This window comes from Equus quagga, chromosome 13 (genome assembly GCF_021613505.1).
Source record: "Equus quagga isolate Etosha38 chromosome 13, UCLA_HA_Equagga_1.0, whole genome shotgun sequence".
NCBI lineage: Eukaryota > Metazoa > Chordata > Mammalia > Perissodactyla > Equidae > Equus > Equus quagga.
In genome coordinates this window covers 92,873,127-92,900,023 of record NC_060279.1, presented here as the reverse complement: position 1 = coordinate 92,900,023, position 26,897 = coordinate 92,873,127, and the positions used below count along the sequence as shown (strand labels likewise).

Here is a 26,897-nt window from a genome sequence, read left to right as displayed (position 1 = left end):
GGGTGGGGTCCTGTGACGTCAGCGAGTCCGAACGGCCAGAAAGAAGCTACGGGCCGGGGGCGCGGAGCCGAGAGAACCGGCCCGAGAGCCGAGCCGGGAGAGCGGAGCGCGGCGGAACTGGCCCGGAGCCGAGCCGCTCAGGCACCTGCTCGCCTGCCCCGCCGATCGGCGTCCGCAGAGTAGCCCACGGGCCTCCGCCCGGGCCCAGCCCCTCCCCGGGCCCCCCATGGCCCGGGCCGCAGCCCTTCCGCCGTCCAGATCGCTGCGGACGCTGCCGCTGCTGCCGCTGCTGCTGCTGCTGCTCCGGGAAACCGGTGAGAGACCGCAGCCCCCCCGCCCGCGCGCGCGGACTGGCCCCTTCCCCGCCTCCGAGGGGTGAGCCCGAGCACCCTCCCCGCCTCCACCCCGGATCCCCGGGCCCCCTCTCTCGCCCCACCGACTCCGACCCCCCGACACCTCATCCTCTCTCTGAGACTCCCACCTTTGGTCTCTGCATCCCTCTCACCCCCGACACCCTTCTTCATCCGAACTCCCCATCCTACGCCGGACTTCTGTTACCCCCTCCCCCTTACTCAGACTCTGTCGCCGAAAGGGTTAAATCCAAGGCCTCGCGCCCCCTCCCCACCCCGCGCCGATCGGTTCCCTCGGATCTGGGTTTCCGTCTGCGCTCACCCCCTCAGGAATGTGGGGAATGTCTCCCCACCCTCAGCAGGAGGGTCGGAGGAGGAGGCGAGACCACCCCACCCGCCCTTTTCCCTTCTCCCAAGGTTGGGCGTCTGAGGCCCGGGCAGGATCGAGGGCAGGGGGCCAGAGGTCGAGGTCCTCGAGAGAAGAGGCGGAGAGCTCAGACTTTGGGTCCCTTGGAGGGCCCGGGAGGAGAGTTCCGGCGACCTGGGACAGGGCCTGAGGGCTCCAACCCCGGGCCTCAGGGAGCTGCAGGCTCTGACTCTTAGGCCCCAGGAAACAAGGGGCTCGGGGCTGACTCCTGGGCTCCAGAAAGATTAGGGGCTGGGGGCTCTGTGTCCTGGGTACCAGGTAGAATGAAGGCTAGGGGCTATGTCTACTGGGGTTCTGGTAGCATTGGGGGCAGGAAGGGCTCAAGCTTGTGGGTTTCAGATTTAATTGTGAGCGGGGGGCTCTGTCTCCTGGGTCCCAGGGAGGAATGGGGGGGGGGGGGGGGACAAGAGGCCCTATCTCGTGAGCTTCAGATTGTGAGCACTGGAATGTCTCCTGAGATCCAGATATAAAGGTGGGCAGGGACCCCGTCTCTTGGCTTCTAGATATATTCTTAGGGCTGGAGGCGCTGTGTGGAAGCGGAAGGCTCCATCAGCTGTGTCCCAGGGAAACAGGAGGCCGAGTCTCAAAGGCTGGGACCGGTCCCTTTCCCTGTGAGCTGTCGGTGGGGACGTCCCTGGGGAAGTTTTCCCGGTTTCACTTTCGTCGAGCTGGGGCGGGCGCGCTCTCCTGGCTCCCGGTTCCGGGCTCCAGGTTTCGGGACCTTATCTCTCCTGTTGTCGCGTCTTTGTCCTCGGATCCGCCTCGGAAGGTGGCCGCGAGGGGACGCCACCCTAATCCTCCGCCCCTCCATTTGCCCTGCCCAATACCCCCTCCTGTTTCCCCCAACCCCCCATGGAGGTGGGGCGCAGCCCCCAGGGGAGGGAGGGGCTGGGAGGAAGCAAGGTGGAGAAGGCTCTGGCTCCGCCCCTTGCAGATGACCCGGCTGTTTATTCCCAGCTGGAAACTTAGGATACTGGGGTTTCCCAAGAGTTTGCCCAGAAAGCACAGGGGCATCTTGGGGAAACCCGGTCATCCTTCTGACCTCACTTTTCCTAGTATGTCTCTGAGTTATCTCCCAGCCTTGACCCGGGCTGGGTGCTGCTTCTTGCATTCCCTGCCTCCCCCTTCTGTGTCAGAGATTAGGGAGCTGAGGTCAGAGGCTGCCACCTCTGGGGGAATGCTCCGAATCCACCTGACAGTGAGCCAGGCCTTGACTTGGCTGGTGATGTCATGGGAAGCTCTAGGCTGCCCTGGGTGACGGGTCCTGTTCCTGTTCCCATTTTGCAGATGAGGAAACAGAGGGTTCGAAAGGGCAAGCAACTTTCCCAGGATTTACAGCCGTCCCTGGAAGCCAGACTGCAGACTTCGGAGCCTTTCTTGGCCCTGCTCCACCGGGTGGGCTCCAGAAAGCGCCTCTGAGCCCGCATTTCCTCCTGTGTAAAACTGAGATAACAGTCCAGTCCCTGCAGGGCCACTGGGAGGGTTCGGAGGTCCCACTGATCCCTGTGAAGGCCCTTAGTCTGGGGAGGGGCCTTCCCCTTCCTGATGGTCCATCCTTGTGCCTTTGCTCTCTGCCATCTTGTCCTCGCTGCTCCCTTCCTCTCTCCCTCTCTCTCCCTCCCTCCCTCCCTCCTTCCCTCCCTTCATCTCTCTCTCTCTCAGGCTCTCACTTGCTCTCGCTCTCTCTGCTCCTCTGGCTCCCTCCTCTCTCTCTCCATCTCTCTCTGAGCTTTCTCTCCTCCCTGCTCCCCGTCTCCCTCTCTCCTTTCCCTCCGTCTCTGTTTACCCTCTCTGGCTGCTCTGCCTTCCTCCTCCTCAGCCTCCACGGAATGAGGGTGCACCACCTGGGCCTCCCGCTGGGCCGGCTTGGCTCCTCAGTCCTCCCCAGCTTTCACTGCTCATCCGTGTCAGCCAGGCAGCCCCACATCGTGGAGGGGGAGGGGAGAAGAGAGGACTGCAGGCCCGCTGTCTCTTCTTGTTAGGGAAGGGGAACTGGGCAGAGGAGAAGTCAGGGTGAGTCTGTCCCCATACTCGGGGGAGGAGAGGGGGAGAGAGATGGACAGAGAGGAGGAGATACAGGGATGGGGACAGACGCTGACAGAGGGAGGACGTCGGAAACAGATTTAGGGGTGGGGTCGGGGACACATATGGGAATGAACCGAGAGCTGGGGAGGAATGAAGTAGAGCCCCAGGGAGGGGACAGAAAGACACTGGGATGGGACGGAGAAAGGTGGGGGCAAGGAGCTGGGCAGAGACACCAGGATAAAGGCAGGCACAGCCTGAGGAGAGAGACTTAGGGGTTTGGTGACAGGCAGGGAGCCCAAAAGACCCCAACTGTGAGTGATGGAGATGCCAGGACCCCGGGGAGGTTAGGGCATCAGCGAGCCTCAAGGCCAGCAGTGTGCGGGGGCAGAGGGAGAGGTGAACATAGGAGGCACAGCGAGTTGGGCACCCCGGCCAGCTCCCCCGCCCCCACCTGGGACACTGTTACATTTTTAATGTCCCAGCCATGCTGAGAAATGGAGCAGGAGGAGGAGAGGGGACCCAGTGAGATGGCCCAGGCAGGGAGGAAGTGTGTCCGAGATGGGGAGAGACATGCGGGGCTGGGGAGACCAGGGCGCAGGGAGATCCAAGGGCCAGAGACAGAGAGAAACAGAGACCTGAGAGATGGAGAGCCGAAACCTCGAGAGATCAGAGACCCCAGGAATCGATGGCCGGAACCAGATTCCAGAGACCAGGAGAACCCGACCCAGAAAGACAGGGACCACAGAGGTCAGAGCTACACAGGAAAGAGAATATGAGACCGGTTAAGGAGGCGGGGTCTCTTGATGGGCTGGTGAAACGTTTGCAGTGGATTGTGGTGATGGACACATGAATCTATGAATATACAAAAAGCCATTGAACTGTACACTTTTAAATGGGCAATTGTAGGGTGTGGGAATTATATCTCCATAAGGATGTTAAAGACAGAGAGAGAGAGGAAAAAAATGAGAGACACAGAAGGCAGAGACAGGCACTCCTTGGAGACACAGGTAAGAGTGACAGGGTCTCTGAGAGAGACAGAGGCAGAGACCAGAGACCCTGGGAGTTGGAGACATAGCTTGGGACCCTAAGAACCAGATGCAAGGACAGACACCAGAGATCAAAGAGAGGGACCTGTGGGGGGGCGGGGCCAGTCTCAGAGGCAGAAGTGGGTAGGTGTAAACTCTGAACTGGGCGGAGCGGCGCATAAGGCATTCTGTGTGAGAGGCTCAGTCAGTCCTAGAGATCCGCCCGCAGAAATGTCAGAGCCCCCAGGGGAGGCCTTCAGGGCAGCCAAGCCCCTGAGCAAAGGTAGAGAACTCTCAGCCAGGGAGGGGGGATCTCCCGGCACTGGGTGATGACCACCAGGGAGGCAGGCGGATCAGGAGGCAGGTCACACAGACAGCCCCACATCCTGGTGGCGCCTGCTACTGCTCACCCCCCAGACCGGCTCCTGGATGTCCGCTGTGGGGGTGGGCACTGTGATTAATGCAATTAATTAATTACTGAGGTGGCTGAGGCAGCAGCCGAGGCCAGTCCTCTCAGCACGCTCGCCTTAAAGGGCTGCTAGAGTCTGGCCGCGTCCTGTGGGGAGAGGGTGGCTCCCAGGGTTTTATAGGTCCAGGGTGAGCCAAGCCTGGAGAGGCCAGCTGGGCAGGAACCCAGAAGTCTGGTCTGGGACTGAGGAGTCTGGGCCCCCAGCCCCCTCCCCCTCCGTTTCCATAGGTCACTGTCTTGATCTTCCCTTCCCCAGATAGGAGGGTTTTGGATTCGGTGTCTGTCTCCCAAAGTTTTCCCCCCCGGCTCACACAATGCCCTGGGCAGCCCCCACTCTGCCCCCGACAGGAAACCTGCAGGCCAGGGCCGCAGGGAGAGGAAGCGTGTCTGGGGACCCAGCTGACACCTCATGAAGCTGTCAGCATTCTGGCTCGTGGAGGGAAGCTGAGGAAGGCCAGTGTTCTCACGGTCACTCCCCCGCCGTGGTGCCGGCCAGGTCCTGGACAAGGTCAGGGCACAGGCACCCACCCAGCAGCGTGCTGGGCACTAGAGTCCTAACTCCAGGCCGGCGGGCTGTCCTCTTGGCTTCATTTCCCCGCCTCCACCTGAAATGCAAAATACCTGGGTGGCAGTCCACACCCGTTCCCCCTTATCCCACCGTCTGTCAGCCTCCCTGTCTCAACCATTCCAGCTTCTGAATATGCTTCCAGTCCGGTTTTCCCTCCATCCCCACAGCCCCTACCCTGGTCCAGTCCCTCTTCTTGCCCTGAGACCCTGCCCCACTCCATTCTGAGGGCTCTTTCTAGAGCACAAACCGAAGCCTGTTCCTCCCTCTATGTGTAACTCTCTGTGGCTCCCCAGTACCCTCAGGAAAAAGCCTAAACTCTAGTTCAACCTCAGCCTGTGTGATCTGCTGCATTCTTGGTTCCCCATCTTCATCTCATTCATTCGTTCAGCACGTTTCTGGGGCTCCTACAGTGTGTCAGGCACGGTTCTAGGCTCTGGGGATCCAGCAGAGAACAAGACAGATGAAGGTCCCTGCCCCCAGCACTGATGTTCTCTTGGGGACGATACATCGGGAGTTATGAGGAAAACAGAGCAGAGGCAAGGAGATTTTGTTATTGTCAGTGGGTGATTAGGGAATGCCTGGCTAAGCAAAGGGCTGAAGGAAGGGAGGGAGGGAGCCCTTGGGACGTGTGTGGGAAGAGCATTCCAAGATGAGGGGACAGCATGTGCAAAGGCCCTGAGGTGGGACTTGCCTGGAACGATTGAGGGATAGTGCGGAGGCCAGCATGGCTGGAACAAGGTGAGCCAAGGGGACGAGGGTGGGAGATGAGGTCAGCATGAGGACAGGCACAGACCAGGCGGCATCTGTAGACCGCTGGAAAGACCTGAGCTTTTTTCTGAGTGAGAAGAGAGCCATGGGAGGGCTCAGAGCAGAGAGGAGGGACACGGTCTGCTGTAGCTTCTCACAGGCCCCTCGGGCTGCCTGTGGGAACAGACTGTGAGGGGCAACTGCAGTCCTCCATGAGGGGGAGCTGCCCCAGAGGGGAGGTGCCAGCAGACGAGGCCAGGATGGCGGTGGTGGACGGGTCAGACGTGGTCGGACTGTAGTAGATGTGTTTTGAAGATGGAACTGACAGGATTTCCTGATGGATGCGTGTGGGGTGAGAGAGAAGGTGGGGGGGGGGGGGCGGGGGGGGCGGGGAGGACTCCAACGCTTTGATCCTGAACCTTTTCCTGAAGTGGAAATGCCAAAAAAAAAACGGACTGCTAGCCCCTCAGGGGCTCAACCAGCCTACGCATTCACTCAGAATTAGCAACTGAGAAGGGGTCGGAGAGCGCGGGGTTTTAGGACCGTGTTCATTCACTACTGCCAGCCAGTCTCTGTTGCAGGTGCGGAGGGTCCAGCTGTGAGCAAAACGGGACAGAATCTCCGTCCTGGTGGAGCTCAAGGGGGTCGAGAAATGTCTAGGGTGTCAGATGGGGCTAGGTGCTGTGTAGACAAATGGGGTGCGGGGCTGGAGGACGAGGGCCGGCTCAGGGAGCGGAGAGGTGCGTGGCCACCTGGGGCAGCATCCTGGGGGTGAAAGAATGATCTGAAGAGTCTGCCCCACAGGGAGCTAGAAGTGGGTGTTTTTAGTCCTCTGAAGCTGACAGTGTTGAGATGCTCCCCGCCAGAAGCGGGGGGGGGGGGGGGGGGGGGGCAGCCTCCCTCCAAAGGAGGGAGCATCTTGCCATCACAGGACTCTCCTGAGGACAGGAAAGCTGAGTCCCAGAAGGGGCCCAGAGGCCCAGAGAGGGCTCCAGTCTCCACCTCCAGGAAGCCCTCCGCACCCGCCTCAGTGGGTCAGGCCTCTTGCTCCAGCTTCTTCTCCCACGCCCACCCCCTTCAGTCTTTATGGTGTCCTTGGTGATGACGGTTTGTGCAATATTTGTCTCCCCTGCTGGAATGGCATCTGATGGTCCCAGCGCTTTGGTGGCCCCGCTGCCAGCACAGAGCCTGATACTCATTCGACAGTGTTTGTGGAGCACCTGCTCCGTGGGTTGAGTCCATACTGGTTGCATGGATTTGCATAGGATGGGAAAGGATGGCGGGAGAGCAGATTACTTCCGGTTCCGCCCTCTCCCCCAACCGCTAAACCCCTTTCTAACTCCCTCTGGTGGAGCCGACCTCCTCCCCATGCCCAGGCACAGTTGAGACCTCTGGGTCTTTTTGTTGACACTTGTCAGGCCTTTTGGTGTCTGATAATGCATTGCTGTCCAGCTCCGCCTTCCCCTCAAGTCTCCTTGGCTTCAGCCAAGTCCTTCTCCAATTGAAGAGCCCTCATTGGCTCCCACTTGCCTCAGGGGGAGCCCCCACTCCCTGGCCCCATCCTGCTTTCTCTGCCGCGCACCTGACTGGGGACCCTTCCTTCCTCAACCGGCTAGAAGGGGGCAGAGCTTTTGGGGATCCTTGTCCCGCACTGAGTGCATGTGGCAGCCAGGAGGGAGGAGGGTCCTGGCACCTCAGGGAATGCCTTGAGGGAACGGGGTGGCCCTTCCTCAGCACCACCCAACTGACCCCCGGGAGTCCCATATCCTGATTTTTGTTTGAGTTTTGACCTTGAATCTCCAGACCCTTCTGTGCCGCGAGGTCACTTCTGAAACAATGCCATGTAGGGCGAAAGTAAACACAAGTGAGAGCTGGATCCGGCTTGCTGCGGGGAGCCATTCACCTCGGCCTGACTCACCCGTGCCAGGCCCTGCGAAGGGCTTACGGGAAAACACTGAGTCATGGAATTGTCCCAGGGACACTGCACGGCCACTTAAACATCCCCATTTTATAGACGGAGGAGATTAGGCTCCAAACAAGGTCTGCCACCTGGAAAGGGACAGAGCCAGCAGGAGATCCCTGCCATCTGCTCCGAGATGCCACACTCTTGTCGCTCTGGGGTCGCCCCAGAGTGGAGAGGCCCCATCTCCCAAGGTGGCACTGTGAGGTCTGAGTTGGGAGACCTGTGCGGGGAATTCCACGAGATGATGCATGTGTCACACCCTGCTGCCACTTCACTGATGGCTTCTTTCCAAAAGTGCCTGGCACCGGCCCCGCCCGAGGGGCTGCCTTCTTCCGGGGACCCTCTCGTTAGGGTCACCTGTTAGTGTTCCCTGGGTTCCTTTGTGAGGCCAGAGGCTGCACACACTCCCCATTCGCATCTCGGTTGGAGTCAGCTGGGTCGGAGTCAGCCCCTTGAGACGGGGTGTGTGCCCTTGGCTTTGCCGGAGGCTGAGTGTCGAGGGCCACTTAGCCGGCTGTGTTTATTTAACCAGCTCGGAGCCCGTGTTTCCTGTGCCGAGTGCACTACAAATAGTCTTTAATCCTTATAACAAGCCCAGGAGGTGGGCGCGGTCATGACCCTCTTTTTACAGCTGAGGAAACTGAGGCACAGAGAGGTTAAATGGCTTGCCCCAGGTCACACTGCCAGCAGGTGGCAGAGCCAGGATTCAAACCCAGGCAGCCTGTGTCCTCAGTCGCCAGGCTGGAAACATTCTTCTTTATTCCGGTTGTTATTAAAAATGAGGAAAAAAAAGATAAGCTGAGAAACGGAAACAGACGTTTAGCAAAAACTTGTACGTAAATATTCGCAGTAGCTGTGTTTATGACCACCCAAAAGTGGAAACAACCCACATGTCCGTCAGCTGATGAGGAGATAAACGAAATGTGGTATGTCCCCACAATGGAATATTATTCGGCCATAAAGAGGAATGAGTACTGACCCGTGCTATGACATGGATGACCCTGCAAGGTTATGCTGAGTGAAGAAAGCCAGTCTCAAAAGGTCACATAGTGCATGATTCTGTTTATGTGAAATGTCCAGAACAGGCAGATCTTTAGAGACAGGAAGTGGATGAGAGGTTACCAGGGCTGGGGGGTGGGGTGGGGTGGGGGGGAATGGGGAGTGACTGTTAATGGGTACAGAAATTTCTTTGGGGGATTATAAAAATGGCCTAAAATTGATTACGGCGATGGATGCAGAACTCGTCAATATACAAAAAGCCATTAAGCGGGACACTTTAAATGGGTAGATGGGAATTATTTCTCTGTAAAGCTGCCCCCCCCCAAAAAAAAAACAGTCTAAGAGCTGTAGGTTTTATCAAAAGGTGGGAGCAAGTAAATTCCTATGGAAAAAGATGAAAACTACCCTCCCACTTTTTAATTTTTTTGAAATTTGTTTGGTGATCGATTTATTTTTCTGTTGACTTGATTTGGGAGGATTATTTTTTTCTCCAAACATTTTATCCTGAAAAATTTCAAACATGCGGGTGGAAGGGTGGACCAGAGGCCTCTAGACTTGCCGGCGGGGCCATTGGGCGCATTTATTTCTTCACTGTCTCTGTATCTTGTTTTATTTTCTTACTGAACCGTTTGAGAGAAGATTGCAAAGTTGACATTGCAACCCTGTATCTTTTAAGAAAAAGCCACACAATGTAACCACGATTTCCTCATGGCGCCTAGTCACAGTAATTCCATGATGTGTTAGATGGACTCAGAGGGCCCTAGTTTTCCTCTGTGTCTTTTCTGGCTGGCCTTACTGGAATCGGGGCCCCTCGAAGGCTCCGGTGTTCCCTTTGGGGCCTGCATGTCCCTGTGGGGCCCCCTCAGGACGGCCCTGCCAAGCCTGCAGGGGTCTGGGTCCTTTGCCCACCTGACTTCCCTCTTCCCTCTCTCCCAGGAGCCCAGGATGTGCAGGTGCGCGTGCTGCCCGAGGTGCGGGGCCACCTGGGGGGCACCGTGGAGCTGCCGTGCCACCTGCTGCCACCAGCCTCTGAGGTCCAGGTGTCACAGGTGACGTGGATGCGCATGGATGCTGCTGGGATCAGCTCGAACGTGGCTGTTTTCCACCCTTTGTACGGGCCCAGCTTCCCCAGCCCGAAGCCTGGCAAGGAGCGGTTGTCCTTTGTCACGGCCAGGCAGAGCCCTGGGGCTGGGCAGGGCGCGAAGATGGAGCTGCGAGATGCCACGCTGGCGCTGGGGGGGCTGACGGTGGAGGATGAAGGCAACTACACCTGCGAGTTTGCCACCTTCCCCCAGGGCACCGGCCGTGGAGTGACCTGGCTCAGGGCCATAGGTGAGCAGGGCGGGGAGCAGGGGACAGTGAGGTGGGGAGGAGCGCGATGTGGCAAGGGGTCTGTTTCCCTCTCTGCTTCGGCCGTAATGTCAACTTTCTCTGTGGTCTTCAGTCAATTGGCAAATATTCCTGAAACACCTGCTCTTTGTCAGACGCTGTTCTGCCAGTTGGGGACACAGCAGGGATGTATCTTCAGCACCCCTGTGTGCCAGGCACTGTTCTTTTTTTTTCCCTTTATTTTTTTGATTGAGGTCACATTGGTTTATAACATTCTATAAGTGTCAGGTATACGTCATGTTTCGATTTCTGTATAGACTGTGTCATGCTCACCACCCAAAGTCTGATTACCATCTGCCACCGTACACATGTGCCGTACATGTGGTTATACGTGCTGTGGACGCCGGAGTGGGGCAGGTTGTGCTTCACCCAGCGAGGTCTGTAATGTTTGAACAAGAACTAGAAGGAGCTGAGGGAGCCCTGCAAATATCTAAGGGAAGAGAGTGCCAGGCAGAGGGAATGGTAAGTGCAAAGGCCCTGAGGCAGCTCGCACCTGGAATATTTGAGGAAGGATGAGGAAGTCAGTGTGGTGGAGATGAGTGAAGACAGGGATAATAGGAAAGGACGACAAGGGGAAGGTGGTGAAGGGGAGGGCACGGATCACAGATAGGCTCATGGAGCATATCAAGACTTTTGCTTTTTTTTTTTGGTGTGGAAGATTGTCACTGAGCTAACATCTTGCCAGTCTTCCTCTATTTTATATGTGGGATGCCACCACAGCATGGCTGGTTGAGCGGTGTGTTGGTCTGCACCCAGGATCCGAACCCATGAACCCCAGGCCGCTGAAGCAGAGCATGCAAACTTAACCACTGTGCCACTGGGCTGGCCCAGGCCTTTGGCTTTTGCCCTGAGAGCACAAGAGCTCCGGGAAGTTCTGAGCAGGGGAGGGGTGTGATCTGGCTTGGGGTCTCCCAGGCTCCTTCTGGCTGCACGGAGGTGGGAGGTGAGGGTGGAAGCTGGGAGGCCACAGAGGAGGCGACTGTGTAAGTCCAGGCGGGAGTTGATAGCAAATAGACCGAGGTGGAGGCAGTGGGCGTGGCGAGATCAGATTTGGGGGATATTTTAAAGATGAAGCCAGAGAAGAATGAAATTGGCAAACAGGATGTTGTAAAATACTCACTCCGAGTAAGGGACCCGGTGGCCTCATTTAGACAGAATCGAATTTAGATAGAAGCCTCTTAGTCAAGTCCTGCGGTGTAAGAAGGGCCCCTCGTGGGCACACGTCCACCAGCAGAGGAAGGGATGCACGAGCAGAGGGAACAGTGTGTGCAAAGCCGGGGTGGGAGAGCGAGCTTGGCGTGCCAAGAACAGAAAGGAGGCTGGCGAGGTGGTGGTGAGGGCTTGGGTGACCCTCACCGAGGCAGGGACCCCATCAGGCCCGGCTTGCCTGGGCCTCGTCGGGTGGACTTCATCCCAGGTACCATTTGGAGCCGTTGGAGGGGTTCCAGCCAGCAGAGCCACCTGATCAGATTGTTGACACTGTTTGAAGATGACGGGCTGCTGTGGGGGGCTATTGGAGGGGTCAGCAGAGGTGGCTGGAAGCAGAGAGACCAGGAGGGAGAAGGCACTGGCTTGGAAGAGGCCAGATGCAGCAGGAGGCGGGTGGAGGGAAGTGGGTGGAAGAGAGACACTGTTGGGAGATAGTCAGCTCTCGTCCACGAATGGAGGGAGGACCTCGGGGAGGACTCCCAGCCTTCCGGCTCCGGCGGCAGGGCGACCACACAGCCGCTGAGCGAGCCGGGGAAGTGGGAGGAAGGTATTTTGTTGAAGGATGCTATTTCTTGCTAACTGTCGGCATTCCCCTGGAATCCCACCTGCCCCCCAACGACTTCCCAGAAGCCACATCACCCTGGACACTTTATTTTCCCTCCTCCAGCCCCGGAGAGTCTGAGGCATCTCCTGGGTCAACGCTTCCCTTTCTAGGCAGCCTGAAACCATAGCTGTTTTGCATAACCCAGAGCCCGGCTCTTCTCCCCACCACCCCTCGCAAAGGTCCCTCTTCTTGTGCAATCGTTTGTTCTGGGCAAGAGGTTTGGGGAGGCACCTGCGGGGGCAGGAGCGAAGAACAGAACAGCTGGGGCTCTTGGAGGGAGCAGGCGGTGCTGCGAGGGCCACCAACAGGAGAGGGTCAGAAGTCAGAGTAGTTCCCTAGAGGAAGTGAGGCTGGGACCTGGAGGAAGGGGAGGAGCGAGCCAAGCAGAAGGAGGGCCGGAGCCTTCCAGGTGCAAGGTCACCGAGACCCCACAGTGGGCGGGAGCAGGGACAGAGGTGGGTGGGGTGGGGTGCCTGGGGCACCCAAGGGTGGATGGGAGGGTGCAGAGAGGATGTGGGGAAGCCATCAGAGGCGCTGTGGCCATCCAGGAGGCGGGGGAAGGAGAGGGAAGCAGAGGAGGGCTGAGAAGCTCAGGGGACGCCCAGATGGAGAGGTCCAGAGGCAGCTGGAGCCGTGCGGCAGGAGCAGGCGTCAGGCTGGGTGGGGGCCCGCGTCGGGAACTGGGTGCTATTCTGATTTTTCGTGGAGGGTCGGTTTTCCCTCCTAATATTTTCCCGTGTTCTCCAGGAGGATGAGTGAAAAGGGCAAATGATTCCCAGCCTCGGGAGTCTCTTGCCTTTATTAACTTCCGGCACCACAGTCTAACCGTGATCGCAGGAAAGAAGTGGGAGATCTTTCCAGCTGGACCTCTGGACCACGCTGGCCTGCTTTTGGCTTTTCTTTTTAAATCTCAGCCTCTTCCAGGCTTTTCAGACGCCGTCTCTGCTTTTCTAGCAGAGCAGAGCAGACAGTATAATAAAATGGCTCATGCATAGCACAGTGCCGGGCTCTGTCCAAAGGGCTTTACGTATAATTTATTTAATCCGCACACAATCCTAGGGGGTGGGAACATTTATCGTCCCCAGTTTCAGAGGAAACTGAGGTACGGAGTTGGGAAATGACTTGCCTAAGGCCATGCAGCTGCTAAGCAGCAGCACTGGGATGGCAACCTGGGCAGCTGGGGCTTGACTGCTCAGCTCCACGGCTGAGGTGTTTGTTGAATGACTGCAGGTGAAGACTGACACGCCCGCTCTGTTCCTTTCCCCAGCCCAGCCCCAGAACCGTATTGAGAAGCAGGAGGTCCCGCTCAGCCTGGAGCCTGTGCCCGTAGCCCGCTGTGTCTCCACGGGGGGCCGGCCACCCGCCCGGATCTCCTGGCTTTCGCCCTTGGATGGGGAGGCCAGAGAGAGCCAGGTGTCCGGGTCTGTGCCCGGCACAGTCACCGTCACCAGCCGCTTCACCCTGGTGCCCTTGGGCCGAGCAGACGGTGTCGAGGTCATCTGCAAAGTGGAGCACGAGAGCTTCAAGGAGCCCGATCTGCTGTCTGTGAGCCTCTCCGTGCGCTGTGAGTGTGTCAGGAGTGATTGAACCCCCAGGGCTGTCTACACGCTCTCCTCTAGGGCATGTCTACACTCTCCCCGAGTGTTGTCTGCATTGGTTCCCTCGGGCCGAATAATTCTGCACTGCCTTCCTGCCCGTTGTCTACACTGGCTCTATCTACACACTGCCCCCTCATGGTCTACACTGCTTCCCTAGGCTGTCTTCTTGCTGCCACCATCAACAGTGTAAGCCATAGTGGGTCTGCAAGGGCCAGTTTTATATGTTTCTTCCCAATTCTGCATCTAGTGAAGTCATATTGGTAGCTTGAAATCAAGCCTGGGGGAGTGTTTATGACAAGGAAATTGGCAAACTCTGCAGCTGGGGGCTGGGTTTTTTTTTTTTCTTTTTTTGCTGAGGAAGATTGGCCCTGAGCCAACATCTGTGCCAGTCTTTCTCTACTTTGTATGTGGGATGCCACCACAGCATGGCTGACAATTGGTGTAGGTCTGTGCCCAGGATCCAAACCCATGAACCAAGGCCACTGAAGTGGAGTGTGCCGAACTTAACCACTATGCCACAGGGCCGGCCTCAAGGGCTGGGTTTTTTTTTCCTCCTTTCAGAGAGCCAGTTTACCAGCACGTAACTGCCCCCAACCATATCTTTCCTGGCTCTCATGGACCCCGGTGGACACTGCTCCCTCTCTATCTGTATATCAACGACTCCTGGTCTACATTGCCCAACCCAACATTGTGTACACACGCACCCCCATTCACACTGCCTGAATTGGCTTCCCTAGGCACCGTCTATACTGACCCTCCTGGGGTCTCTACACCAACCCCCACCCCCCAGTATGATTCACATTGGCCCCTCTGGGCCCTGTCACTACTGGCCCTTCCAGAATGTTCTATGCCAGCTCTTCAAAACTGCCTACGCTGACACCCCCTAGTACTACCCATAGAGGCTGCCCTGGCACTCTCCCTGCAGACTCTGCCAAATGGGAACCTTACCAGCCCTTCCAGTCACTGTCCAAACATACCCCAAACCCCAACTCAGAATCCTCTACCCTGGCTCCCAGGCAAGGCCTTCGGCTAAACCCATCCCCTCACCTACTCTGGCATTCGGAGGTAACACACATTATCTGAAGTGGCTCCCGCAGGCCCTGTCTACACTGAACAATGCCTTCCTCACAACCACCCGCAGCGGCGTCCCTGGACGGTGTCCACACTGGCCTCAGCAGACACAGCCCAGACTGATCTGCACCAGTTTCTGTGGGTCCACCTCCTGCCAAACCACCTCATTTCTTCTTTTATTTTTTAATATTCTGCCTCTCTCCCTTTTGTCCTTCCTCATTTTTTTTCCTTTTTATTGCTGGGAAAGATTCCCCCTGAGCTAACATCTGTTGCCAATCTTCCTCTCTCTCTCTTTTTTCCCTTCCCAAAGCCCCAGTATACAGTTATAGATTCTAGTTGTAGGTCCTTCTAGTTCTTCTATATGAGCCGCCACCCCGGCATGGCCACTGACATGGTGTGGTTCCACGACCAGGAACCAAACCTGCCCCTCTGAAGCAGAGCACCCCAAACTTTAACCACTAGGCCATGAGGGCTGGCTCCTATGCTGTTTCTGTAGGATTCCCATCTATCTGCTTACCTATCACCTCTTCGGGGATTCTCCCCATTTCTCAGCCAGTCCCCCTGTTTCCATCAGACCCCCCTGAAGTCTCCATCTCTGGCTATGATGACAACTGGTACCTCGGCCGTAGTGAGGCCACCCTGAGCTGTGACGTCCGCAGCAACCCAGAGCCCACAGGCTATGACTGGAGCACGTGAGTCCCGGGTGGACCTGGACTCCTGGGTCTGAGGGAGGAGGAGCTGGGGGTACAGACTTCTGGGTCTGAGGGAGGAGGGGCTGGGGGCCTAGACCCCTGGGTCTGAGGGAGGAGGGGCTGGGGGCCTGGATCCCTGGGTCTGAGGGAGGAGGAGCTGGGGGCCTGGACCCCTGAGTCTGAGGGAGGAGGGACTGGGGGCCTGATCTCCTGGGTCTGAGGGAGGAGGGGCTGGGGCCTGGACTCCTGGGTCTGAGGGAGGAGGGGCTGGGGGCCTGAACCCCTAGGTCTGAGGGAGGAGGGGCTGGGGGCCTGATCTCCTGGGTCTGAGGGAGGAGGGGCTGGGGCTGGACTCCTGGGTCTGAGGGAGGGGGGGCTGGGGCCTGATCTCCTGGGTCATGGGAGAGGACCACCAGGGGCCCAAACCCATGAGTCTTCCAGAAGGAGGGAGCTGGCAGTACTGGGCTCTCAGGCAGTAAGTTTTAGATCCCTGGAGCTGGGCTTCCGAGGGCTCTGTCATCAGGGACCAGGCCTTGCTCCCGTCTGGCCCCTGCTGTCCCCCTCACGTGACCCCCATCCTCTCCAGAACCTCGGGCACCCTACCAGCCTCAGCCGTAGCCCAGGGCCCCCAGCTGATCATCCACTCGGTGGACAAGCTGGTCAACACCACCTTCATCTGCACGGTCACCAACGCCGTGGGCACAGGCCGCGCAGAGCAGGTGGTCCTCGTTCGAGGTAAGCGGGTCTTGGGGGCGGCGTGTGACAAGTGGGTCTGCTCCCCCGGCGCTCCTCCCTCCTGGAGCCGGGCGGCGCTGGAGAGGCTGTGCCGCCAGCCGGGAGAGGGCTTCCGACCCACCTCGCCAATCGGGGAACAGGGCCCTGTGGCTTTTTTGCCTTGTCCCAGGTGGGATCTGGATTGGGGTGACAGGGCGGGCGTGGGCAGAGGAGTGAGGAGGTAGAGGCCTGTGCTGGGGGCTTTGTAGAAAGTAGAGGCGGGGAAGGGTCTTCAGGAAGAGACACAGGGACATTGCCGTGGGCTCCAGCCAGTGAGACGCACGAACAGAATCACATAGCTGACTGTCGGAGAGACACATGTCAGCAGCTAGATAGACACAGAGATATTCAGAAACATTGACCTCTTACGTGAGTGCTGGTCAGAACCGTCTGGAAAGCAGTGCTAGTGTGTGCTGGAAGGTTTGTGTTTCTGGAGGTGGTATTTGGGGAATGGCGGCTGTGCGTCTGTGGGTCGAAAGTTCTCTGTCTCCTGATGTGAACAGAGAAGCACACAAGCCCCAAGACATGTCGCTGGAGAGGAAGAGAATGAAGCCAAGCCAGGCCTGTGCACAGGCTGATGGAAACGAGATTGAAGTCACAGCTGTAGACCCACAAGCCTGAAGGGAGGCTGGGGCGGTTATGGGGCTACGCATCAGAGACAGAGACACGTGGACTCCAGGTCTGGGAACGGAGTCCCCTCCATGTCAGAGCCACAGCCCCCAGGGCCTGCATCTACAGAGACACGCTCTGTGCTTCGAGATGCGTTGGAATCGAAACAGACGCTCACCCAAAACGTAACCCACACACTCAAACCCATTGTCACCAAGATCCACACCCCGAGAGAGCAGGGACACCAGCCAAGACACACTGAACAAAGCCAGATGACACCAAGCCAGAGCCGGTGAGATGCCACAGGTTCCTGGAAAGAGCCTCCCAGCATGGCGGTCCTTGCAGCACGCCCGCGCGACACACAACAGCCTCTGCGGGTAGGAGGACAGTCCCCCAGAAGCACGACCGAGAACAAACGCAAAGATGTGGGTGTGAAGATGGACACACACTCACACCTGGAGACAGACGGAAAGAGACCCCTTACTGAGACATGATCTTAACACCACACACACACACCTGGACAGACACCCAAATGAAAACAGACCCCTCCTAAGGAATTTAGTCACTCACCAGGGAGATGTGACATCGCTATTTAGAAACACTGTCACAAACCACAAATCAGAAAGACAGTTGACCTGCCCTCAGCATGGCTGACAGGCTCAGATACACACAAACACGCACACCTGGAGGGAGACACTACCACAGACATGCTGGAAGCCAGAAGGATCTGGAACAGCAACAGTTCTACAGCATCACACACACAGAGGCTGAGAAAGAAACTTGGAGATGTTCTCAGAGGTGCACACCCTCAGGAGTTCCCCAGAAACCCCTTTACAGAGATTCTCTTTCAACGCATCGTCATCTGAGAAATATTTGTTGAGGTTTCCTCTTTGCCAGGCAGCCTCGCTGAAGTTGGGGATACAATGGTGGACAAGAAAGACACAGTGTGTGCCCTCCAAGGCACACCCAGCGGAGGGCCAGCTCCACCCATCCAGCAAGATGCCCAACTGGAAATACAGCCCTGGACCTCTACCCCAGAAACACCCAGGAGGCTGGTCTCCCAACCCACGCTCCCGCGGCAGGCACCGCCAGGGGGCGGAGCCTGCAGAACACAGATGCGGTCACACATAAGGGCCTTCGGAAGAATAGACAACCACAAAAATATGGACACCCCCCAAACACACAGACATCCCAGGGATGTCCAGTGCTGGAAGCACCCCCCCCCCCCCCAAAGAGAACACAGCAGCTTCAGCCTTCAGCCCTTTGGCAATATTCCCCAGTGAAACACACACATACTCAGAGCCCCATCGGGGACCTGGGGGCCGGAGGTGCCCACAGAATGACACCCCCAGAGAAAGACTCAGCCCTCTGGAAAGACCTTCCTGCTCCTCAACTCTCCCAGAGCTTGCCACAGGCCCGCACACAGTCAAAGACATCGTCGCAAAGACGTGTGCCCACAGACGGATGCCAACAGAAATGGGGACATGCTGTGAGGAGCCTAGAGATCCCGCCACTGCCGTGGGAATACCAACAGACAGCCCGGCCCAGGGAGAAAACTCGCAGCAGTGGTGGAACCACTCTGAGCGGGTCCCAGAGACACATCATGCCCAGATATTCCGTCACAGACATGCGGATTCCCATGCGCACACGGATCCAGACATGTTGTCACAGACGCATGGTTTGGGGTTCGCTCCGGTACAGACAGGTGCACGGGCTGCAGCTCAGACTAGACGTCGCCTCAGCGAGACCTCAGAGAGCGTTGGGCCCGCAGACTCATGAGCGCTCCCCCGCCATCTCCAAAATACCACCTCCAGAAACAGGCAGACATTCCAAGACACGTTAAAACTGGTTCCCAGACGAGATGGATGAGCACGCACGGTGAGCGGTCTGTTTCCTGCCCCCACCCTGTGTGCAGGTAGAGACATACCCCACCCCCTGCAAAGGCTTCACAAAATAGTACTTACCCTTCATACTGGAGATCTGCTTTTTCTAGTCTACTTTTTTTTTTTATTGCTACTTGCGAGTCATGTTACTGATTTGACAGCCCACGGGGTTGTGATTCCCTATTTGAAAAGGCCACTCTTAAAAGAAACACCCAGAAACGATGTCCTCAAGCGCCTGGGTCCCAGCCCCGCTGTGTGCAGCGGTGTGGGGAGAGGGGGTCGGTATAAATGGACCCCTGTCCGTCTCTCCTTGCCAGGTCCTGTGTGCAGGACGGGGAAAGGGCTTGTGTGAGGGGATTCCAGGGCCTGTGGCATCAGTATCTGTCCCTGGCATGGGGCCCAGACGCCCCCTCCCTCATTCTCTCACCTCCTCCCCATTAGTGCTCCCTAGCTTAGCGCTTCCTTCTCCGACTTTTCCCTCCCTTCCCCCCCTCCCCCCCGGAGCCCTCCCCTCCCACCCTCTCAGCCACTGCCTCAGCCACTGCGGGCGACACTAGCTGTAGGCGTCGTGAGCCCCCTTTTCCACGCTGAGGACGTGTGGTTCAGAGAGGAGGCGGCCAGGCCGCCCAGACCACGGGCTCCCAGCCACTCCCCAGGGAGGAATTCTTCCCCAGGACCCTTGCCCTTCTCGGTCCCCTTCCTGCAAGTGCAAAGAGCTTGAGGACCAGACACCCTCACCTCCACTTCAGCTCTGCCTCTCTCTGGCTGGATCCCCCCAAGATCCCACCACCCTGACCTCAGAGCTTTTGTGAGGACCCCACAGCAGGTCCTAAGGGGGTTGCAGACTCAGATGCCTGTAGGGGTGACTGGGTGACCAGGTGGGGAACTCTGTTCCCTTGCCAGTCCCCAGCCTTCCCTCAGTGACAGCCCCATCACCAGGTGGAGGAGATGAGACTTTGATGGTGCCAGATCAGATTCCTTTTTCTCTAAAAGAAATCTGGAATTTTCGGCAAAATGGCCTGGTTTTGGCAATGTTGGCTAGCAAGTTTAATTTTTGAAAGACACTGTGCAGGTGGAAGGAAACACATCTAGGGACCACCAGTTGGCACCCCCCCAACTAAGTACAAAGCCCCCAGCCTGTAGCGAAGAACAAACGAGCTCTCCCTTCCCTCCCCACCTCCTGCTCCGTTCTCTGCTCTCTCAGAGTCACCTCCTCGTTCCTTCACTGCCCTCCCACCCCCGTGTCCTGTGTCCTTCCTGCCCCCCCAGACGTCTCCTCTTGACCTCGTGTCTCCCTCTCTCTCTCTCTCACCCTCCTTCTCTCTCCTCAGACACCCCCCGGGCCTCGACCCGAGACGTGGGTCCAGTGGTGTGGGGGGCCGTGGGGGGGACTCTGCTGGTGCTGCTGCTTCTGGCTGGGGGGTCCTTGGCCTTCATCCTGCTGAGGGGGAGGAGGAGGAGGAAGAGCCCCGGAGGAGGAGAGGACGGCGGCAGAGGAGCGTCCTACGATGCAAAAACGCAAGTGTTTGGGAACGGAGGCCCCGTCTACAGGACGCCAGTGGCCCCTGGTCCCCCGGGGCCAGATGGCAAGGACGAGGAGGATGAGGAGGAAGACGAGGAGAAGGAGGAGAAGGCAGAGAAGGACCTCATGTTGCCTCCACCCCCGGTGCTCGAGGACGACATGGAGTCCCAGCTGGATGGCTCCCTCATCTCACGGCGGGCGGTATACGTGTGACCCCCGAGACAGACAGACAGACAGACAGACAGACAGAGCCGGCTGCGCCAGCCAAGGCTTCCAGACTGGTTGGACTCGTTTGTCTGGATGACACTGGAGTTCAAAGGCTGCCTCCCGATTTCCTGGGCTTGGAGGGAGGTGGCGAATCACACACTGGACTTGCGTCTCCAGGGCTGCCTGGGGAAGGGGAGGCCCCGGGGAGCTCGGTAGCGGGGACCCACAGCGGACCCCCCCGGAGACTTCGTTTTGGCTCCAGCCTGCCCCGGCCCCATGAAACTCAGGAGTTAATAAACGCCTTGGAGGAAAACATTGGGGGTGTCTTGTAATACATCAGACCCCCTCCTTGGGGTGGGACAAGAACTGCTGAGTCCCAGGGATGGGAAGAGCTGAAGTGGGCCCCAGGGAGAGGGAGCCTGATGGGCGCTAGACTTGAGAAAGCTGGGAGGCTCTGACTGCTTGGGTCCTTGAAAGACCCATTGGATGCTGAAGACCCCCCGAGGCCAGTGGGACTGGAAACTGAGCTTAGAGGCTGAGATGCTTGGGCGCGGGGCTTCCAGCACAGAGGCTGCCTTCCCTGGGGAGTGGCCAGACTGGTGGGAGGCCTGAGTTCCCGAGAGAGTGGGGCTGGGGTGCTGGACTCCTGGGGCTCTGCGGGGGGGATGCTGGGACCTGACCCCCGGGGGGAGCTCAGACCCCACCTCCTGAGGTTGCTGAGGATCTTGGGAGGGAGGGCTGCCCCTGCCTCGGGGCCCCTGAGGGTACGGAGCAGGCGAGGGTACTGAGGAAGCAGGGAAGTCCCACCTGTCACCATGGAGCAGTGGCCTTTCCCAGCCTCCTTCCTCTTTCTGTGTCCCCAGGCTGGGCCCGGGGAATTTTCAGTGATTCAGAGGGAGGGGCCACAGCTCTGTATCCCTCGCACTCCCCCCAACTAGAAAACCCCCCACACCCAGCCCAGGGACTGAGGCAGGGACCTGGGAGGGCCAGGGTTAAAACCCAGCCACCTCTGCTCTCCCGAGCCCCAGAGCTGCCTGTGTGAAACGCAGGTGGCCAGGTGCCCTTCGTCTCTGCTCCTGAGGCAGTTAGGGGCGGGTCTCTATGGGGCTGAGCAGCCAGGAGGCGCTGGGGGAGTTCATTTCTTCCACCAGCGTGCACTCGCACTCACTCTGCTGGGGACACAGCGGTGACCTCCCAGGAATGCGGTCAGTAGTGACGACAGGAATCACAGTAATTTTAGGGTGACCATGAGTGGACCGAGCAGCAACTACTCTGTTATTCCTCCACGCCCTGAAGCCCGCCAGAGGATGCCAGCCCTTGCGTCGAACAGGACCTTGTGGAAGTCGGATCCTCCGGGGATCCAGACGTCATCCCTCTGGGCAGCTTTCTCTCCTTGCATGTGTGGTGGGGTTGATGGAAGGGTGGGTCTCTTGCACACCTGTTATTTCCTCTGGCTGTTTCCTGTCTGTCCCACCCCGTCCCCTGCACCATGGGAGGGCGGTGCCTGCAGGCGGGGGCGGGAATTTTGTCAATCTGGCATGCGGTAGGTCCTGGAGAGCCTGTGCTGGGCCCCTCCTCACGCGTCTAGAAGATGCCAACTGTGTGCCAGACCCTGCCCCTCGCAGCTCATAGTCTAGTGTGGAAATTGGCGAGTAGACAGGTAACTGTGCCAGAAGATGCCAGGAGAGGGAAGCGCTACGCAGGAGAGGCCCCGGGGGCTGCGAGTCCTCCCAACCCCCTATCCGGTCAGCTTGGAGGAGCTGTGATCCTCCGCCCAGGAGGACTCCATCCCCTGTAACGAAGGAGGAGTTCTGATCCCAATCCCAGAATCCCCCCAATTCTCTGCCTCTTAGCTCTGCTCCCCCGTCCTCTCCCTTCCCGCATTACCCCACTCGCCCCTTATCACTCTGCTCCAGCCGGCCGCGTGGTCCCCGTGCTGCTCCTTAAAAACAACACGGGGCTTCCTCCTCCGGGCCTTTTCGCTGGCTGTCCCCTCTGCCTGGAACGCTCTCACGTTCTCCTGGCCATCCCCAGCAGCCCCTGCAGGTCTTCGCTGAATGTCACCTGCAGCAAGGCCCGCTCTGACTACCCTTGAGGGCCCCTGCTCTGTCACTTTCTTATCATCTTCCCTGCTGTTAGATTTGTATCCTGTGTCACGTCACTCCCACCTGGCACATTCGCCATCGTCTTTGTTTCTGTACAGTTGGTCCCTCTCTCTCCCAGAACACAAGTTCCATGGGGGTGGGGACTTTGTATGTTTTGGTCACCATCCTAGCCCACAGCAAATGCTCAGTGAGGATTAGCTGAAGGGAAGAATGTCCCCTGCCCTTGGGAGAGAGGGTAGGCAGGTGGGCTGTGACTTAGAGAGGGGGCGCTGGGAATAAGGAGCAGTGGCTTCCTCCTGGACACCCCCTCATGCTATCCCTCTTCTTGCAGAGACTCCCAACACAGCAGGCGCAGGGGCCACGGGTGGCATCATTGGGGGCATCATTGCTGCCATCATTGCCACCGCTGTGGCTGCCACGGGCATCATCATCTGCCGGCAGCAGCGGAAGGAGCAGGGGCTGCAGGGGGCAGAGGAGGAGGATGAGTGAGTGATGGGCCCTGAGAAGCGGGTGGGGGAGGGACCCCAGAACTGGGGAGCACAGGGTCAGGGCAAGGGTGGGGGACAATCATCCATAATGGCTGTGTGAAACAGAGAGAGCCCAGATAACTATGACTCGGCTGGGGTGGAGGGGAGAGTTCATTTCTGTCTCCCGTAAAGCATGGGTCCGACAGCTCTGCTCTGTGAGGTCCTCAGAGCCCAGGCTCCTGCTATCTTGTTGCTCCACTTTCCCTTGTCGACGCAAATAATCAATAACCAACCATGGATAAGAAAGATAGTGATATTTATCGAGCCAGTGCTGAGGACTAGCCCGGAAGTGCAATCTCCACTGGAGAAGAAAGCACTGCAGGGGAGCGTGGTTTACCGCATGGTTATATATTGTTTTAGAACAAAGAACATACACCAAGCATGACAGGAATACAATTTTCTTTCCCCCATAGTCACAAAGATGTTTTGCTGCAGTTTAACAGGTACACAGCAGGTCCATTTGACCTTGGTTTTCTCTGGGAAGAAAAGCTGATCTTCAAAGAATTACTGATATTGGCATCAGAGGAAGGGAGACATTTATCCTATTCTTTGCTTTGGGAAAATGCATGAAGCAGATGTACAGTGCACATCTGGTGGGCCCTAAGTCAGGCTGCTCTGGGAAAAACAAGTTTTAGGCTGAATTGGGGTTAAACCAGAATGGCTTCCCCCATATACCTCAATATGTGAAAAATTCTTCTTCTTATTTTCATCACCCTGTAGTGGAGCCTTCACTCAAATTCCGAGATGGCTCCCCACTCTTCTATCATTGTCTGTGTACATGACAACCAGACATGGCCATCCTGGCCTCAACGCCCCCATTCCTGCCTGTGGAAAAGGGAAATGGAAATAGAAGGCTGTGGGCTGCCCTGTAGGGGAACCCATCACTTCCTTTCACTTCCCATTGGCCAGAACTTAGTCATATGGCTGCCCCAGCTGCAGAGGAAGCTGGGAAATGTAGTTTTTCTCTGGGTGGCCGTATGTCCAGCTGAGATTTCTATTACTGTGAGAAGAGAGGAGACTGGATGTTGGGGGCAATTAGCCCCCCTTCTCTGTGAGATGCATTTTACAGGTGTGACCTTGAGGAAGCCTCCCGTCCATTTGTTGATTCAATAAGTATTCAGAAAGTACCCACTTGGGGCCAGGCCCTGGAGGATAGGGACACAAGGATGAGACAAACATTTAACAAGTGTCCACACACATAAATATATCATGGGAACATCAATTCTCAGAGAGAGCCAATGATATTCATTTTATCGAAGAGGAAACAGATTCAGAGAGCTGAAATCACTTGCTGAAATTCATCTAGCAAGTAAGCTCTTGGGGGTAAAATGGGTCTCAAATAACACCACATAGGGTGTGGGTGTAGGAACACTGGTTAAAAATGCGTCTACAGGAGGGGCTCTCAGTCTGAATTTATAACAAGCTCCCTAAGTTATTCTCACGCACAAGCAAGTTTGTGAACCACTGTCTGGATCATCTTGTCTGTACAAGTCAGCATCTTGCTATGGAGCTTCTCCTCTAAGCCCAGCCTGGTGCTGAGACCCAGTGGTTCCTGAGATGGGATGGCCCTGGGCCTGCCCTCCTGGGGCTTACTGCTGGGAGGAGACAGACCTATTACCCAGACGGTGATGGTCCAGCATGGCCAGGGCTGGGCTAAGGAAGCTGAGGGAGCTGTGAGGGGGCACCTGACCCAGCCTCGAGGGTCAGGGAGGGCTTCCTGGAGGAGGGGACTTTATTATTATTATTTTTTGCTGAGGAAGATTCACCCTGAGCTAACATCCACTGCCAATCTCCCTCTTCTCATGTTGAATGACATCAGAAATAACGTTTCAAATACAAACTTCCCTAAGCAGGAAGTGCAGCTATATAACAGGACTGTCTGATCCTCCTGGAGAATCAGGGAAGCTTCCTGGAGGAAAAGCTATTCACAGGATGAGTAGGAGTTAGCCAGGCGAGGGGTGGGTGGGGGCGGGGGAAAGGGAGGTCAGGCAGAGGGAAGAGCATGTGCAGTGGCCCTGGGGTAGGAGAGCTTCTTGGGTCTGAGCCTCTACCTGCCCTACCTTCTACCCCACAGCCAGGAGGGGCCTCCCTCGTACAAGCCACCCACCCCAAAGGCGAAGCTGGAGGAGCCAGAGATGGTGAGCACTTCCCCTGGAGCCCAGGCTGCCCTCACCACCACACTCATCTTTCCCCACTGTGGCCGGGGCTGGGGGGGACTGGTGGGGAGAGGCTGGCTGTGGGGGGCGTCCTGACCTGTTCTTCCTCCTCCCCCTGCAGCCCTCCCAGCTCTTCACTTTGGGGGCCTCGGAGCACAGCCCACTCAAGACCCCCTACTTTGATGCTGGTGTCCCATGCGCTGAGCAGGTAGGAGCTCTGGGGAGAACATGGGTGGGTTTGGGGTCTGGGTTTAAGGGCCAGGGGTCAGTCCCTGACATAAGAGGTCAAGGACTAAAGGTCACAACTCAAGATCAGGGCTGTGTCTCTAGTCAGAGCTTAGAGCATTGAGATGCGTCTAGGATTCAAGGGGGGAGGTCATGGTTGAAAGGGTCAAAGACATCAGGTTAGAGTTTAAAGTCACGCGGTCAATGAAGGCTGTTGAACATCTATATCTGCCAGATACTGTGCCTGGAGCTGCGACAAGACAGTGGTCTACTGGAGGTCGGGGTCAGACAGTGAAGTTGAGACAAGTCAAGTTTCAAGGGGCTATTTAGGGCTATGGTCAAGTAGTTGAGGTCAAGATTGAAGTCAAGGGTTCATGGGGAAAGACATGGGGTCAGCGGTAGAAAAGACAAAGGAGAGACCCAGGACTGACAGGGTGAGGTCCATGCTCTGGGCTTTGAGTTAGGGACAAGCCATGTGGTTGTCCCAGTGCGGTCTCTACCCAGGTGACAATGGATGAGGTCGGGTCTGGTTGGCATGGGGAGATGGTCAGGATTTGGGGGTCAAGGGACAGGTTGGAATTCTGTATCATGCTCAGGAAGTGACCTTGGGCTCCTGTTCACCACCCCCCCAGGAATTGCCTCGATACCATGAGCTGCCCACCTTGGAAGAGCGGTCGGGGCCCCTGCTCACAGGGGCCATGAGCCTGGGGTCCCCCATCCTGGTGCCTCCAGGGCCACCAGCTGTGGAGGAGGTTTCCCTGGACCTCGAGAATGAAGAGGAGGAGGAGGAGGAGGAGGACTATCTGGACAAGATCAACCCCATCTATGATGCCCTGTCCTACTCCAGTCCCCCTGATTCCTACCAGAGCAAAGGCTTTGTCATGTCCCGGGCCATGTATGTGTGAGCTGCCATGGCCCTGGCCTCTTGCTGCTCACTTTATGATCTCTCGGCTTTCTGCCAGGGATCTAATGCCCCCTGACTGCTGGCCAGGCCACTGTCAATTTACACACATGCATCTCATCTGTGACTTCTACCATGGTGGCTCCACTATGACCTCTAATCCATGACCTCTGACCCAGAGAAACCAGCCATGACAATGGAAACCTGGTAACCTTATATCATGAGGGCCTAGGGGGGTTCTGTTTCTGCACAACCTCTGACCCCAAGGACTCCTAAGACTGTGACCTTGCATCATACCTCTCATGTCCCACCATCTCCAGACTCCCCCCACATCCCAGAGAAGACTCCAGTCCTCTGATTTGTCTTCAGACAGTAAACTCCCAATAGCTTTGCTGGGGTGGGCACTGGGGGTACCCTGCTGCTCAGACCTGAGCCCTCCAGGCGGCAGAGACCCACTCGCCCCCTCCCCACCCTGTCTGTTCCCCAAAGGTGGGAGGGAGGGGATTCCCCAGCCCCAGGCAGAGCTTCCCCATCCCTTCCTTCCTGCAGGCAGGAGTCCCAGGGTCCACACACTTCCCTGAGCCCCACTACCCCAATTTCTGTCCACAGGTAATTAAACCCCAGCCCAGGGCTAGATGGGGTGAGCCTCATGCACAGTGTGCCTTGCCAGCCCCAGCCGTGGGAGAAGAATTTGCTGTTACTCTGAACACTATTGACTACTTTTATTCCTGCCCAGTGGGATGGGACCCAAGCGTCCCCCTGGGGGGGGAAAGTGGGTCACCTGGGTTGGGGGTAGGGGATATATTGTTTTGTAATATAGCATTTCCTAGAAAATATGAGTTTGTACTTTGA

At 57.4% G+C, this 26,897-nt stretch overlaps 1 protein-coding gene across 2 annotated transcripts; it reads left to right on the top strand.

The window, feature by feature from the left end:
- Positions 1-26,897, top strand: NECTIN2 (nectin cell adhesion molecule 2). 2 transcript variants are annotated; one of them, XM_046682674.1, is made up of 9 exons: positions 1-314; positions 9,510-9,905; positions 13,043-13,339; positions 15,019-15,136; positions 15,723-15,871; positions 22,568-22,721; positions 24,838-24,901; positions 25,041-25,127; positions 25,777-26,897. In XM_046682674.1, exons 1-9 carry the CDS (start codon positions 227-229, stop codon positions 26,047-26,049), a joined length of 1,626 nt encoding a protein of 541 aa, XP_046538630.1. In that variant the 5' UTR covers positions 1-226; the 3' UTR covers positions 26,050-26,897. The 2 variants fall into 2 exon arrangements, with proteins under 2 accessions (XP_046538630.1, XP_046538631.1); XM_046682675.1 differs by lacking the exons at positions 22,568-22,721; positions 24,838-24,901; positions 25,041-25,127; positions 25,777-26,897 and adding an exon at positions 19,734-20,444 and having other exon boundaries at positions 7-314.